This window comes from Pseudorasbora parva, chromosome 15 (genome assembly GCF_024679245.1).
Source record: "Pseudorasbora parva isolate DD20220531a chromosome 15, ASM2467924v1, whole genome shotgun sequence".
Classification (NCBI taxonomy): domain Eukaryota; kingdom Metazoa; phylum Chordata; class Actinopteri; order Cypriniformes; family Gobionidae; genus Pseudorasbora; species Pseudorasbora parva.
The window spans coordinates 20407554-20423601 of NC_090186.1; the positions used below are offsets into that span (position 1 = coordinate 20407554).

Sequence of the window (16048 nt, forward strand, 5' to 3'; positions counted from 1 at the left end):
TGATTTTCAAGAGGAGCAAATGAGAGTTTTTCAGCCAACCACAGTATTTCTGCCTACATGATTAATACCGATTTCTCTGTATTTCCATCAGGCATGACCTTTCCGACAAGATCAGGTAATATGTGGCGCAGTGCAAGACAAACATTTGTGGTTAAAAAGTATATTTTTTTTTATAATTTTTAGAAAATTACAGATCGTTTCGCTAGATAAGACCTTTATTCCTCGGCTGGGATCGTGTAGAGCCATTTGAAGCTGCATTGAAACTGGAATTTGGACCTTCAACAAATTGTCCCCCATAGAAGTCCACTACATCCTGGAATGTTTTACTCAAAATCCTTCATTTCTTGTCAACTGAAAAAGGAAAGACATAAACATCTTGGATGACGTGGGAGTGAGTTAATGATCAGGAAATTTGAATTCTGAAGTGAACTACTCCTTTAAATGGACTTTGCGTTTTAGCTAGAAAAGACGCCATGCATGCAAACAAGCAGACAAAATTTTATTTAAATTTAAAAATGTTTTATATATATATATATATATATATTTTTTTTTTTTTAAATCACTCGAGATGTCTTGGAATTCAGAAATGTCTGACTAGAACAGCATGTTGATTAGGTAACAAACTTCTTTTGAAACCACACAGTGGCCCTCATTTATCAATCTTGCGTAGAAACGGGCGTATATGTTGGCGTAAGATTATGCTTACACTCCTCTCACCACCTGATTTATGAAGCTGTGAGCACCTCTGCAATCCAGGTGTATGCAATACTTACCCTTGATAAATTGATTTAAAAAAAGGGCCTAACCCTGAAACGTCAGGTAAAGCGCACATGCTCGCAACTGGAGGAATACATGCCAACAAATCAAATGCTTTGGTAGCCTATAGTCACACAAATTAAACATTGAAGTCCATGTTGCACAAAAATAAACACTGAAGTTTATAATTACTATGTTGTTGTTGTTTTTTACAGTGGGTCATAATATAGCATATCTTTGTCAGTGCGTTTTGTTAGGAATTGTTTTTCTGCGCATTTTCGCACTAACTCAAAACATGCATACACCACCTCCTGAGCTGGCGTAGGATTTGAGCGGGCTGTACACCAACGTCCATATTGATCAATGTCAAAGTCACGTGGTTGGTTTTAGGTGAATGCTGGAAATTTGGTGTATGCACTTTTGATAAATGAGGGCCAATGTCTATGGAAACACGATTTAAACAACTTCATATTTCAAATAATCCAATATTTATAAAATCATAAGTGTCACATTTCAGCCTAATGAATGTTTTTTTTATTTTCAAATGAAAATACAAAAATCAACAATGAAATTACCTGAAAGGTGATGAGTTTGTGAGTATGATACACAATTCTTTATAAGTATATTTGACATTATGTCTCTGTTTTCCTCTGCCTTAAAATGGTGCCTTCCTCTGGGTTTTAAGCTTTGTCTCTTCTATTTTTTAACAGAAGATCAATATAAATAACACAGCAGGATTCCCCTGGTATCAGACCAGATGAGCATCCAATTTCAGGTAGGGTTGTTAAAAAAAAAGCATCCTCTGGTCATCTAGGGTCTCCTGGTAGATAAAAGTCATTACAGGATCCCTCTCTGTCGAGAATGCCGACAACTAACAGCTGCACAAATGCATGGCACACCCCTCAGGTTAGAGATTACCCCAAAACTCTCTCCTGTAATGATCTCATTATGTGCTGGCCACATTCGGTGATGTCTTTCTTGATTAGTGCCTCTCCTACATTCCACCGTGCCAGGAGGAGATTGCTGATTCTGATCTTTCGTTCTAAAAAGGTCACGTCCGTACCCAGGGGCAATCACAGGAGGAAACTGCACACGACTGCTGTCCTGCTGATCTCGTGTCAGTATAGCTGACCAAAGATCAGTATAATGGATCTGGAGGTAATGAAAAGAAAGTGGCCGAGAGCTGAAATAGCAGTTTGTGTTTCTAAGGTCCAAAAGACACTCAAGTATGTGAAACCCAAACACTTGAGTTCACGCATCACTGTTTTCCCAAATTGTGCCAAAACAAGGAGGTATACAATACCTGGAGAAGTCTGTTAGCATCACCTCGTCTCTATGGCAGTTGCTTAGCTAGAGCAGTAGCTAATCTGCTAATCTAATAATGCTAATAACTAGCTACCTGAATAATAAGTATTCATATAACTAATACTGAACTTAAATTTAAACAGATCGCTTTACTTTGGCGTCTAGTCTCGTGTCGAAAATCCAGTGACACTGGTAGTGACGTTTCTCTTTGACCAATCAGTGATCTGCAGTGTTTACACGTCACATTTTAGTATCGGTACGGTTTGCTTGGAACCTTAATGATACTTCAAAAAAGGACCAGGTACTACTAGGTAATCTACACAGTGGAAACTACACAGTTGTCTGTGCGCTGATTTGTGGAGAAAAAGAAAAAAAGATTATTTTTTTTTAGAAAAAAGAGGAGGAACTTGTTGGAGAGACAGAGGGCAACTGTTTGTGCTTTGTTTTTGTTTGATATCTGTTTGGTATCTCACTCTCTCATTGGCTGTCGGTCATCGCTGATGTAGTTTTCAGTCAGAACTCATTTCACACCACAGGAGTTTGAATCGCCGACAGGTCCAGATATTTAGCATGCCAAATATCTCGCGGGCGTCGGCGACTCGTCGGCGATTCTCTCTGATTGCGTCTTTGATACTTCACACTGCGTGATTGTCACTCGTGTGCATGAGCACCGATTTGACTATGATCTCAGGCATTTGTTGGCGAGTTCGCAAAACCTGCCGGCGGGCTAAAATCGGGCAGTATGAACTCGGCTAAAAATGAGTTGGATGTTAATTCACTCACCATTCTAACCATGGTCCTTTCTGTTATTTTCTAACCATTCTAGAATGATTTGTTAAGGTGTGGTCACATTAGCAAAACTTTGCAGGTATTGTCTACTGAGATGACAATACTACTGGTAACGTAGAAATGTATGAAGCACACATCATACAGAAGTAACGTTTAAACACGCACTCAAATCCATGTGACCAATTGAACCTGTGGGGAAATATTTTACCCTCAGAAAAAAAATCCAGATTTCATGGGATCTACATTTAAAAAAAAAAACTGCATTTTGCCTGTGAAAAAAAAACAGTAGTTATACACCTTTAGAATTATTAAAATGGATAAGTTTGCAAGTAATTCTGTCTAAATTGTTTAAAGAATCTAAAGAGTCATTTTTTTACGAAGCGGCCTACACTAGTAGTGAATGTTTCGGTTCATGAGCGCAGTCATTGTAGACAAGGCAACAAAAGATGTGTTGTCTACTTCAAGGTTCTCAGTCCTTTTGTCTCATTAAATTAGATTCAGATTGCAATCCCACACCTTTAACAATAAATACTTTTGCCATGATTCAGCAGCTGGCCAAGCATTCGCATCTGCTTTCAAGTAAAGTAAGTTTCTGGCTTAAGCCTTCACATTTTGCTGTTAATCGAAAGCTACGATTAGGTTAGAGTGAAGACAACATGAAACAGAATTCACAGTAATGTGGTCGAAAGTGAAACATGTTTGGTTACAATACTACTGGTTCAATTTCAGTCATTTCAAAAGCAATGGTGCTGAACTTAACACAGTCCAGCTTTCCAAGCTAAATTTAGTAGGGCAGTCTGTACCCAGAATAGGACGGCCCAGCCCAACCAGACTGCCTGCCAAGCTCTTCTGACAGACACGCGGCGCATTACTCTGTCAACATCTCTGGTACACTGGGAGTACTGTCGCTCCACGCTGACAGGCACAACAGAGTTGTTCCTTCTGCACCACACTCTGTGTTTCCCCTCGGGCTGTCACTATTCAGACCGCCGGCCTGTGGGACATTTCAGTTTCCTGTGGACTCAACAGCATGAAGAGCACCGTTGCTATCTCTGTTTGAGAGCTATGAGTCAGTGTTGCTAATTCTGGTAGCTAAAGGTAAAATAGAAAGTAGATATTGTAGAAGAATGGTCCTCCATGTGGCAACCAGCTGGGGTGGATAAAAACATTCTGGTTTGGTAAAAAAAAAATAAGGCCCAAGCACAATTATTCTATTTATGTTTTACATATTTTGTGTCGATTGTGATAATTGCTTTATGTTGCAAAAAATGCTAAAGCTTTTATTCCCTGTATTGTCACAATATTAAGTTGCAAAAAAAAGTTAAACTATAACAGGTTAAATAACCTTTTTTCTTATATTAAAGGTGCACTATGTAGTATTTTTGCAGTAAAATATCCAAAAACCATTAGGCCATTGTTATATATTTTGTTCAGTTGAATACTTACAATATCCCAAATGTTTCCAACTAAAATTGCTATTTTAAAGGTCCCGTTCTTCGCGTGTTTTCGAAGCTTTGATTATGTTTACAGTGTGCAATATAACATGAGTTCATGTTTCGCGTTTAAAAAAACACAGCATTTTTCACACAATTTACTTATCTGTACAGCGCTGTTTTCTCTGTCCTAAAAACGGTCTGATGATTTCCTTGTTCTATGAAGTCCCTCCTTCAGAAACACATAACGAGTTCTGATTGGGCCAGCGCTTCCTGTGTTGTGATTGGACAGCAGCTTAGCGCACTTTGCCCGGAAAGGTCTCGCCTCTTACCATAACGGGGAGATGCAAGCGCTGAATGGGCGCTCTTCTCCATGTGGGAGAGCAACAAGACCACGTCCCCTATTTTGCATGTTCTTGTGGGCGGAGGGTTAGTCAACAAACGGTTATAGTGACGTCATTCCTGCCAGGAAGTGCAGGGCTGTAGTCCAAACCGGCCGTTCGCTGTAGGCTTTGAAAGGGAACTTCTATTAAATAAAAGATCTCGCTTGGCATTGAACTTTGAGCTTTATAATTTTACAGGTATTATTTGTGCTCTAACAGCAACATTTCACACTAACTAAAGTTTGAAAGATGGAATCGCGAAGAACGGGACCTTTAACCAAGGACCCGGGACGTGTCAGGCGTTTGAGGAAGTCGCCTGTCAATTGCGTCATCTGCATTACCCTCGGTTTTATTTCACAGAAACGCTTTACTCTTAGCAGTGTGAACATGTCACAGCAGCACCGAGCGAACGCACAGAGTAACGTCATAACATCATTTTAAACACTCTTAAATGTGTCTAACATGATAAACAGAGCTGCTTTACCTTATAATCATGACCGGAAACACGGAAGTGCGGGCACCCGGCGACTGTGTCCCGTCCCGTCATAACAAAAGTCCCGGTGCTTGCGAGGCGGGTATTTGTGTAACAATCGCTCCAGCGGCCGTGCTCAGCTCTGCAAAACTCAGTCCTGCTCTGCTTCATACTACAATAACGTTAATAACCGCATGCATAAACGTGATTTCTGCCCGAGTCCTATTTTCCACCGGCTGTGAGGTGAAGACCACATGTCCCAAGATACTGCACTCAAACTTGGTGTCATCAAACTACTCCTTTGTTTTGAATAGGCAACCTCTAGTGGACGGAAAGTTGCATAGTGCACCTTTAAAAAGAACTCTGAACATATAAAAATAATAAAGCAATACATAAAGAAATTATAAAGTAAATTCATGTTTCTAAGGCCACATTTACACTGCAGGTCTTGATGCCAATAGTCACAGCCATATTTCCAAAGGTGGTCATTTTTGACCATGAAAAACACAAACATGACTTTTTTCAACCATTTAGCTTTTACGAATTAAATCCACATTTTGTACTTCCATTTTGTGAAGAGTCAAGTCATCATTATTTATATAGCGCTTTTTACAATGCTGTTTGCTTCAAAGCGGCTTCACAGTGTAACAGAAAAGTAGTGCAGCAGAATTTGATTTTGCTGTACAGCCGCTCTAGAGAAAATGGGGATGTCATCCAGCTAATTTCAATTGTCATATCGTGTCAATGCAGGCAGATCAGTAATATAGCTGAAATTTAAGTGTACTGAATAAGTTAACTAAAAGTTTCCCTAACTGTAAATGCAACCCATTATTTTTCATTATTATCTGTAGCCATTTGAAAGAGACAACCACTGCATTTTAATCACAATCCAAACAAAGATGCTACACATGGAGCACGAGCAGTTGTTTTTGACTTAAAAAAGACAGGCGATCGTGTGTTTGGAGCAAAACCAGCCGGTTCCGATCAATGACCGGCCGACCGGTGCATCTCTAGTCAAGGCCCTTTAAAATGTCATCCCACAACTTCCTGTTACCATTGAAAATCTTTCAAAAGAAGACTGTGCCTGTCAAGCCATTTCATGGAGTCTTTAATAAACAAACATTCAAGGGGCACATTACAAGTGTAGAAGTCTTTAAATTGTTAAATCGGTAAGACATTCTGTGCAACTGCACAGGCCTGGTTATAAATGATTTATTGTGCATTTAAAAATAATAACAAAGGCCCTTTTCACATAATTCATGTCAACATTTCCCAATGCACTGAGCTCTACAGACTGAAGCACAGAGCACATGACATTACGAGGGTGGTTCTTGCTCAAAAACCTAAATTTGTGCTTTCCAGCTAACTATCAACCATGTAAAATAGCTTTTCCATGATAGTATCTTCCAAAGCTTTTCAAGTGGAAGTCAAAGCTGCATGTGACAGTTGCATTTGAAAGGGACTTAAGGGGTTAGTTCACCCAAAAATGAAATTTATGTCATTAATGACTCACCCTAATGTCGTTCCACACCTGTAAGACCTCCGTTCATCTTCGGAACACAGTTTAAGATATTTTATATTTAGTCTGACAGCGTATCTAAGTGTAGACACACTATTTTGTTTTCAAACCTCAAATAAAGATTCAAACGGTCATGAATCAGCGGATTGATTCATGATTTGGATCGCTTGTCAAATTGCCGAACTGCTGAAATCATTGGCGACCCGAATCATGAATCAATACACTGATTCATGACCATTCGAATCTTTATTTAAGGTTTGAAAACAAACACGGAAAAGAAGACAATGCTGAATAAAGTCAGAGTTTTTGTTATTTTTGGACCAAAATGTATTTTCGATGCTTCAAGAGATTCTAATTAACTAACAGATGTCACATATGGACTACTTTAATGATGTTTTTATTACCTTCCTGGACATGGACAGTAAAGTGTGCCTACACTTAAGATACGCTCTCGGACTAAATAAAAAATATTTTAAACTGTGTTCCGAAGATGAACGGAGGTCTTACGGGTGTGGAAAGACATTAGACCGAGTCATTAGACATCAATTTCATTTTTGGGTGAAATAACACTTTAAAGGCATAGTTCACCCAAAAATTTTAATTCTGTCATCATTTGCTCACCCTCAAGTTGTTCCAACCCTGTATGAATTGCCTTCTTCTGCTGAACATCTCGGCAGCCATTGACTACCATAGTATTTTTTCCTCACTATGATAGTCAAGAGCTGCAGAGATCTGCTTGGTTACAAACTTTCTTCCCAATATCTTCCTTTGTGTTCAGCAAAACAAATGTATACAGGTTTGGAACAACTTGACTAAATGATGACAGAATTACATTTTTGGGTGAACCATCCCTTTATCATTTTTCCTGCAACATTGAAAATCATTATTTCTACCTGTTGCTGGGGGTACTGCATCCCTCCCATGCCGACTTGACCACGCCCCTGCATTCCCATTGGGTATCGATGAGGAGTAGGTGATCCATATGGCTGTCCTGGATAAGTTCCACCTGGCTGAGAATAGGGACTGTTGCCCATCCCGTACATCTGTGAACGCTTCATGGCCATAGGGTCCATTGGTGCCACCTGTTGAGAAGGGTATCAACACTTTAGCATGAAGAAAACCCCGTCACATAAAATATGACTATTATGCCTGAGCAGACTGGAATACAAAATAGCAATCATAAGGTTGAGCAGTTCAGTAAATGGAGAGATTCAGGGCAACGTGCCATCGACTAATATGGGGGGGGGGGGGGGGGGGTCAGGTTTTCTCTCAAGTGTCTCATCTTTGCCAGAAAGACTGAGAGCCATCCAAGCTAATCTTCTCATGTCACTGCCAAATTCAGGCCAATTGAAGCAGCACTTACAGAAAATGTGACCAATTTGAGAAAGCCTGGGAGGCCACTATAAATGAACATTTTGAGCGTCAGCATTCATGCCAGAGTGCTTTGCTGTCACACACACACATTTTCTCTGACTAGACAACTAAATTGTCAAATTAGAGTTGCTCAAGTTTAGAGCAAAAGGAGTTTGTGCACCATTAGTGGAACATAGTTGGAAGTATCTTTCCAGGTCATTCTTACTCAATACGCTGTTTAAGCCATCAGAAGTCTACTATTTCCATAAGCCACTTCCTTCTCTCATTTATTCCTAACACACTTCATTGATGCACTACAATTAAGTCCATCCTTAAATCCGTAATTAGTGCATAGGTCATACTACACTGTAAAATAAAATAAAATAATTTTAAAAAGTCACAGATAAATGACATTGTTGGCATGTGCACAAAACAAAACAGCCTTTGCTTTATGAAATATAAAATACATAATACAATTAAAAATTCATAAGTCCAATAGATTTAAGACTAGTGGCTGATATTACATAGGTAGGCGAGCATGGCAGGGTTGCACTCTCCATAAAGCCAAACATTAATTGGAACATAAGGACTTCATAAATACTACATAGTTTGAAACTAATTCAAAACATTGGCTGAACTATTTATTCTCAACACAGAAATCCTAGTTGAAAACTAACTGCTAACATAATAAACATTCAGTATTTTGTCAAAATTCTAAACATTTGCTTGCACTACAAAATGCAATACAAAAATCTGTATTGTGTAGTATAAATAATGTATAATAATGCAATGGGGGAATATCTCTGGGTCCTCCTGATAATGCCAAATGTCTTATGTTACCAGTAAAAAGTGGCCTACATTATTAATGTATCTAGTCGGTAATAGAGGTGAAACATATTTGTCTAAATTTATTCTGTATTTTCAGCTTCAGAATCATGAATATTTTTGGTGTTACCATTATCCTGTTCATTGGGTTACCAGTCCAAGCCATTTCCTCCCCCAATGTAATACCAAATTTAGGATTTTAATCAACAGAACATTTTTTGTTAACCTTTTACCATATATTTTGAAGTATTGTAATAATATTGTATTTATTGTGAGTTCAGTATTGTGATATGTATCAAAAACAGCATATAAGAATTAGTTCTGAAGGACCATGTGACACTACACAGGAAAAAAAATGAAATGAATCAGTGGCAGTAAATAGCAAAAATACTGATGATATATATATATATATTGTTGAAACCATAAACACACACATTTTTAAGCGAATATTTAAAAAAAAACTGACACAGGGGCTTGTAAAACCTCTTGTACAATCAACATTCATTGGATTGGTGATTTCTGTCACTAATTACATTTTGCATAGAGCCAGTGGCAGAGAAACGCACACTTGGAGGCCTGGAGAAAGTGCACCACTTAAATGGGCTTCATGCTGAAAATACGCCATTAACAACTCAAGTTATTTTCATAATGCCCTTTCTCTGAAAATGCAAATGAGTATAAATGTCAACATCATCCTTGTATGTCTAAAGAATTGAAATCTGTCACAAAGAACAATAACTCATTGATTTAATTCAACCAGTCTGCCATTTTATTCCAACCGATATTCCTGATCAAGGCTTCTGTAAATACTGTTTGTGATTATATGCGTATTTTTTAAATTGTGGTACAACATTTAATATTATTATCATAATGTTAATTAATTATTAATTATTAATAGCATATTATTATAAATTATTCACATTATTTTATTGACACTCACGCGCTGCTGCTGCTCTCGCTGTGAATGCACTCATTGATTAACATGGGCGGCGGGAAAAAATACGCGCTGTTCACGCTTGCGGTGTGAAACAGCCGTGAGTCTCCACACCGATAGGCAGTAAACAGACAAAGAAGATGAGCTGCTAATGCTGCCTGCCAGTTAGCAAAAATTGTGTGAATGGTTTTGGCAAGCACGTAAATACTGTCTCTCTTCTTCTTCTGTGTGACAAGCGAGTGTCAGAAGCATAGACAGTAAAAGAAATGGACATAGCGACCCCATAGACCTCAACAGGGAAAAGTGAAGTCAATTAGAAGGACTCACTTACTTGATAACTGAGCGTACTGCGCAGCCTCAGACTGAGCTTGACGACGTAGATGTGACGCGAGCAACCTTTCTGACAGTTGTAAGTCTTCTAGTAGTTGTGCAAAGTCAAATCTGAATCACAGAATCTTGCAGAGACGGAGAGCGTGAGCAGGATCAACGTTTGGTTAAGTATTCTGAATAATTATTTTGTCATTTTGCCTAGTATTTATTTATTTTTAACTTTAATGCCAGTACGTGCCTGCGAGCTTCTCTTCCTGTCTATACGGTAATTTCTCTACTGTGCGACAGAGTCGCGTTGGTTATGACGCAATCGTTAGCCTATTTTTACAAAAACAACTTCTACGGGGCGATACTGTAAGATACAAGGTAATGGAGCCTTTATACATTGTCGTGTTTCCTTAGAAATAAACAATGGACAAATAGAGTCTTTAAACGCCTCATATGTAAAGTTATTAGCTGTCAAAGTGACGCAAAAATGAATGGGAGTCATTGAGATGCTAACAGCAGGAGATTTTTTTTTTTATTGGAAGTATCACGATTTACAAACAAACATGGCTGCATAGAATCTGTTTCTTTAAAATAGGATACAGAGAGGATATAGCCTGAGGGGCTAACAGCAGGACATGGCTTGGTTAACAATGGCTTCCTCTATGGAAGGCATTCCGGTTACTATAGATTAGCCCCTTGGTAAGAAGCATAAAGTGATGCAGCACCACCTTGTGTGCCGAGAGCGCCATCTACTGAATTTGCACGTTCAATTGACGCATCGAAAAATGTCTTGAAAAAAGCATGCGATAAGCGTGCGATAATCGTCCCGGTGTGTACAGGCCTTAAAGGGAAGTAAGGTCAAATGTACAATATAGGGCATATCTCAATGGGATACAAGCAGCAGAAGTGATCTCTTGTGCATATCTCTATGCCATGTCATGTAATTTGACCTCACTGGCAGTTATGGTGCAGGGATGGCTGATGTATACTGTTGTATTTGAGGTAAAAAAATTATATAAATACCATTCGGTTTCTCACACAAACCGGTCGTTTCATGTCTTAAGACATCAATGTATCGTCATGAGCCACTGTGTTTAATATGGATTCAAATGTCTATGTGTTTTTTACTCTCGTAGTGGCTCTCATAAAAATACACCCCATTGATTTGAATTATACGATTAACGGTTAGAGTTAAAAATCTTCATTTGTGTTCTACTGAAGAAACAAACACACATCTTGGATGCCCTGGGGGTAAGCAGATCGACATAAAATTTTAATTTTGGGGTTAACTATCCCTTTAAGCTCAGTCAGACAACCCAAAACACATCTAATTCATAATCTTTCTCTATGTTATTTTAGTGTTCAGGAGCAACAAATGATCAATACCGTCTCATTTTTCAAGAACATACAGTAGCCTAAAACACCACACACATTTAAAGCCAAGCCAAAACATAATGTGGCTTTTGGTGGTGCTACGCTGCTGCTGGAAAAGCTCAACTTGGTTTTAAGAGCAACTGAGCTTCTGTCAAGCTATTGAAAAATGTAGTCAAGTTAGTAGTGTCAATACTTGTAGTTAGCTACTCCCCAACAATGGTTATTAACAGACTTCATTACCTTTATTCAAAACTGTATCATTTGCCAGGGTAGATCCAAAATGCTCTCAGGGTGTTGTACAAAATTGGTCAAGAATGAATGGAAGGCGTGAGGGCTATCAGGTGCATTGGCAATGTTGGCATCTCTTCCAGTTATGTTGCCTAGGCAGGCCTTGGGATTACCCTGAGCAATCCAGCACAAATGTACTTCATGTGCCACTATGAAAGCATGGCTAATCTGCATGTGTGAAGGTCAGGACTGTTCATCCATAAAGAGAAGGGCCCGCAGCCAAAAAGCATCTGATCGCACAAGATGCAGAACTGGATAACCAAATGCAGGCAGTTTTTGCTTACGCTTTGGCTTATGATAATCTATAAACTCTCTACAAATTCTTAGCAAATAAAGATTTAGAACTCAGGAATAACTCAAAATAGACAATACACATCATACAAAGACAAAACCTACAGCATTTAGTAGGATGAATATTAATTTATGCTAAACTATTCCCTATAGATTAATAAGCTTTCCCTCTAGACCTGCATAAAAAAATATTAAGCAGCAATGTCAATTTATCACTAAAATTGGCCAGCTGGACTGTGAAATCAAAGGTTGTATTTCAAAACCAAGTTTGTTGCCTACCTAGACCTACTTAGTAGGCTGCCAACCAAAACAGGATTTTCCAGCCTTACATATTCTCAAAACGTAGTGAGCTTCCTACTTAGAAAACAACTTTGGGTATTAAAGTCTCAAAACCTAAGCAGCCTAGATAGAGAGCATTTTGAGTATCATAATGCAAAAACCTTGTGAACCACAGTCTACCTAGACAAATACTTAGACATTATAGTCACAAAACCTTAAGGAGTTACCTAGGTTTTGAGATACAGCGTTAGTCACTATACCACAGTATAATATACATTTCAATGGTTTGTGATTAGGACAAACTACATAATAAAAAATAAATAAAAAAAATAAAAAATAAAAAAATATATATATATAGCTAGTGAATGTGAGGTGAATTTAAAAGCATTAATTAATTCCTGCATAATGAAGTGAAGACAGAAGGGCGCAATGGCGCTAACACCAGCTAACAATGCTAATCAGCAGAGCTCTGCACAGAAAACACCGTCTAGCCCTTCGTTTCAAACAGACAGTGCTTACTGTTAACCATACGTTATAACGAAAATGACATTAAATTACAATTAAATCACACAATCTCTTTTTTCTCTTGATCTCGGGAAGAAAACGCGCCAGCAGCGATTTTTTATTTAGCAACAGCGCAATGCTAGAACGTTCCGTCATTTGAATGGCACCGAACGAGCTCTTTATCGAAACCACGGCAGATAATTTATTCAATAACATGACATTCATTTATCGGTAATGCATCTGTAATATTATACTGCGAGTAAGAATACAAGCAGGAAGCAGCATAGCATATGTGATCGCTGTATCGGGAAGCTCTTGTAGCAGAAATGAATTCTCAGCGCAGGCTAACTCATGCTAACTACGTTAGCACAGTCACCTTGGACAGAACTTGACATGTCAGTCCACATACAAGCCCAAACCCCGGAATAATCTTAACTACAACAGGAGACCCCAATCCCAGCACTCTATTTCAATATGCATATAGATCAAGTGCATTAAATACATCTAAAAGCAAGACACTGTAAGCTAATATTATGGGTAGCATCGGGCCACAGCTAGACCTGATGCAAAACTTGACACTCATACATACGCACGGTAAAACATTCACCTGAGCTCTGCTGTTCCCATTATTCCCAGGGCTCATGGCCGGGTGGTTTCTTTGTTGTGCTCCCCAGCTGTGGCTGGCAGCGGGGTTGTACGGTGAGCTCATGTCTTTGCCCAGACCCATACCGGACTGTTGCTGCTGCGGCGGCGAGTTACTGTAATCTTGATAACCGCTGCCATATCCCCGCATCATCGGACTCGGAGATGTCAGAAGCTGGTTTAGAGTGGGTGTAGCTCCAGAAGGGTGCTGTTGGTTTTGTCCGGGAAACCTCTGAAAGCCCCCAACATTGGCACCGGGAGCTGGGGTAGTAGAGGCCATAGCAGCCTTGCCATGACTAGCAGCAGCAGCAGTGGGCGAATTGGTACCTGGGCCCATCATGTTCCCTTGCCGCGACGGGCTCATCATACCGTATCCAGCGCCACCGTACCCCGGCCGGTAGTTGGGGTAGTGGTTGTATGGGTTACTATGGTACCCTTCGTGTGAGTTTTGCACTTGATCCATGTTGCTCTGTGCCTGATGCATTAAAGCCGTCCTAGGGCTTTGTTGTCCGCCATGTTGATCAAAGCAAGGCCCTCCTCTTCCATTCCCGTAATAATGATTAAACTCAGAAACTGAGCTGGTCCCGCTTTGGGACGCGTTGCCGCCGCCGCCGCCGCTGTTGTTGTTGTTGTTGTTATTGTTGCTCGTTGGTCCAAAGTTGGAGTGCTCGTACCTGCTGCCCATCCGATCCCCCCCGGTTTTGGACGAGCGATCCTCCTCGTCACTTGTATTCAGCAAACGCGGATGGCGATCGACCTGCGTCTCCAGAGCGTTTTCTTTCCCTCCATCCTGTCGATTTCCCAGATCTCCGCGCACGGGTGTCGGTTTGATGCTGTTGTTGTTGTTGTGGACGGCTCGCTGCTGGTGCTGTGGCTGCTGCTGATGGAATGCTTGCGACTGTTGCTGTGGAGGTGTGCGATGATGAGGCGAAGGAGGGGGATCTCCGCTTCCAACATTTTTCACTTGATGATTCGCGAGCAGACCCGTTTCCATGCTCGGAGTCGCGGTTAAATGAGCAGAAAGGGTTGTAGGTTGAGTTCCAGCGTACGTGTTTTCGCAGAGACTAGAGACGCATGCTGATGCCCATCTACATTATTCATTGAGGTAGCGCTGTTCCCATCGACTGCCCCACATCACAACGATTCCTCCTCATTTCACACCGTTAGGTTTGGGTTTGCGATTCGTGGATGGAGCCCTTGCGCTTGCCACCGCCGCCCTGTCATGTCATGTCAGTGGAAGTCAGTGTGCTGGCCAGTGGGCACGAGCTGTGCAAACGATTACTGGGGCATTAAAAGAGGGGAAAATGACGATAACTCGTCTTTAACTGGTGATGTTTGGAGACCAGAGACATTCATGTACTTTAACTTATTTAAAAGTTGATTTGTAGGCTAATAGCCTGCCAAAGTTCCAATTCCCACAGAGGCTAATGTGAACGTGCACAAATGTGCATAAGACCCCTACCGGAGCCCCTTTACTCCAGCATGGCATTATCAAGCGTCTCCAGCTCTCCACTGCTCTGCGCCGAGTCTGCTGGAAAACACGAACTGGATTATTCAGAAATTTGGGATTTTTACAATCCCACTTTCAATCCAGCCTTCTTTTTAACCCTTTCATGCATGAATTATGAAAAACATTATCTAGATTTTTTTAAAGATTATTTTTATTACATTAATATGATGCTAAAATTGAAATCCATTTTCATTTTTACAAAATGTAACTTTATTTAAAAGTTATTCAACTGTCCATGTACGTGGAAACCATGCAACTAAGGAATAAAATGGGACATAAAGCCACAGATGACAATATGGAACATTGTGTTTTTTATTATGTTATGCTCATATCAGCCCAGTTATTAAAAACAATAATATATATAATAACAATAAAACACATATTTTAGGAATTATAATAGTTACATATATGCGAAAGCCTAGAGCTGGGCTTTGCTAGCCCATAGCCTACTCCTCATCACTGCTGTCACTTCCACTGTCCTCTGGAATATTCTCTATTATTCTCATAGACAGTAAAAGAAATGGACGGAGCGTTCCCATTGACGTCAACGGCGAAAGAATGAAGTCAACCTAGGAGCACTCACTTCCTGATGGCTGAGCGAACTGCGCAGGCTCAGACTGAGCTTGACGACGTAGATGTGACGTGAGCCTCCTGTCTGACAGCTGTGAGTCTTCTAGTAGATGTGGAAAGCGAAATCTGAATCACGTTGTTTAAATATTTTCTCACGTTGCTTTTGGCTCACTATGGGCTTCTCCCCATTCTTCCCCCTTGACTTTATCAGACTAGTCTCCAGCACATGTCTCCACGTCCCCCCGACTGTCTCATAGACAGTAAAAGATTGCCTGCGAGCGTCTCCTCAGGTCTATACGGTAATTTCTCAACTGTGCGACAGGGTCGCGTTGGTTATGACGCAATCGTTAGCCTATTTTTACAAAAACAGCTTCTGCGGGGCGATAGTGTAAGATACAAGGTAATGGAGCCTTTTATACATTGTCGTGTTTCTTTAGAAATAAACAATGGACAAATGGAGTCTTTAAACGCCTCAGATGTAAAGTTATTCACTGTCAAAGTGA

General features: G+C 40.1%; 1 protein-coding gene across 6 annotated transcripts in view; it reads right to left on the reverse strand.

Annotated features, from left to right (window-relative positions):
- arid1b (AT-rich interactive domain 1B) overlaps positions 1-15003 on the reverse strand; it is a 108555-nt gene extending 93552 nt beyond the window's left edge. For 2 of the 6 annotated variants that reach the window (XM_067417330.1, XM_067417326.1), the window contains exons 1-2: positions 13431-15002; positions 7551-7739 (exon numbers count right to left, since the gene is read on the reverse strand). In XM_067417330.1, coding sequence (XP_067273431.1) covers positions 7551-7739; positions 13431-14459 — 1218 coding nt within the window. In that variant the 5' untranslated portion in view covers positions 14460-15002. Of the gene's footprint in view, positions 1-7550; positions 7740-13430 lie in introns of all 6 variants that reach the window. The other 4 variants (XM_067417328.1, XM_067417327.1, XM_067417329.1 and 1 more) reach the window with 4 other exon arrangements.
- Positions 15004-16048: the final 1045 nt, after the last annotated feature.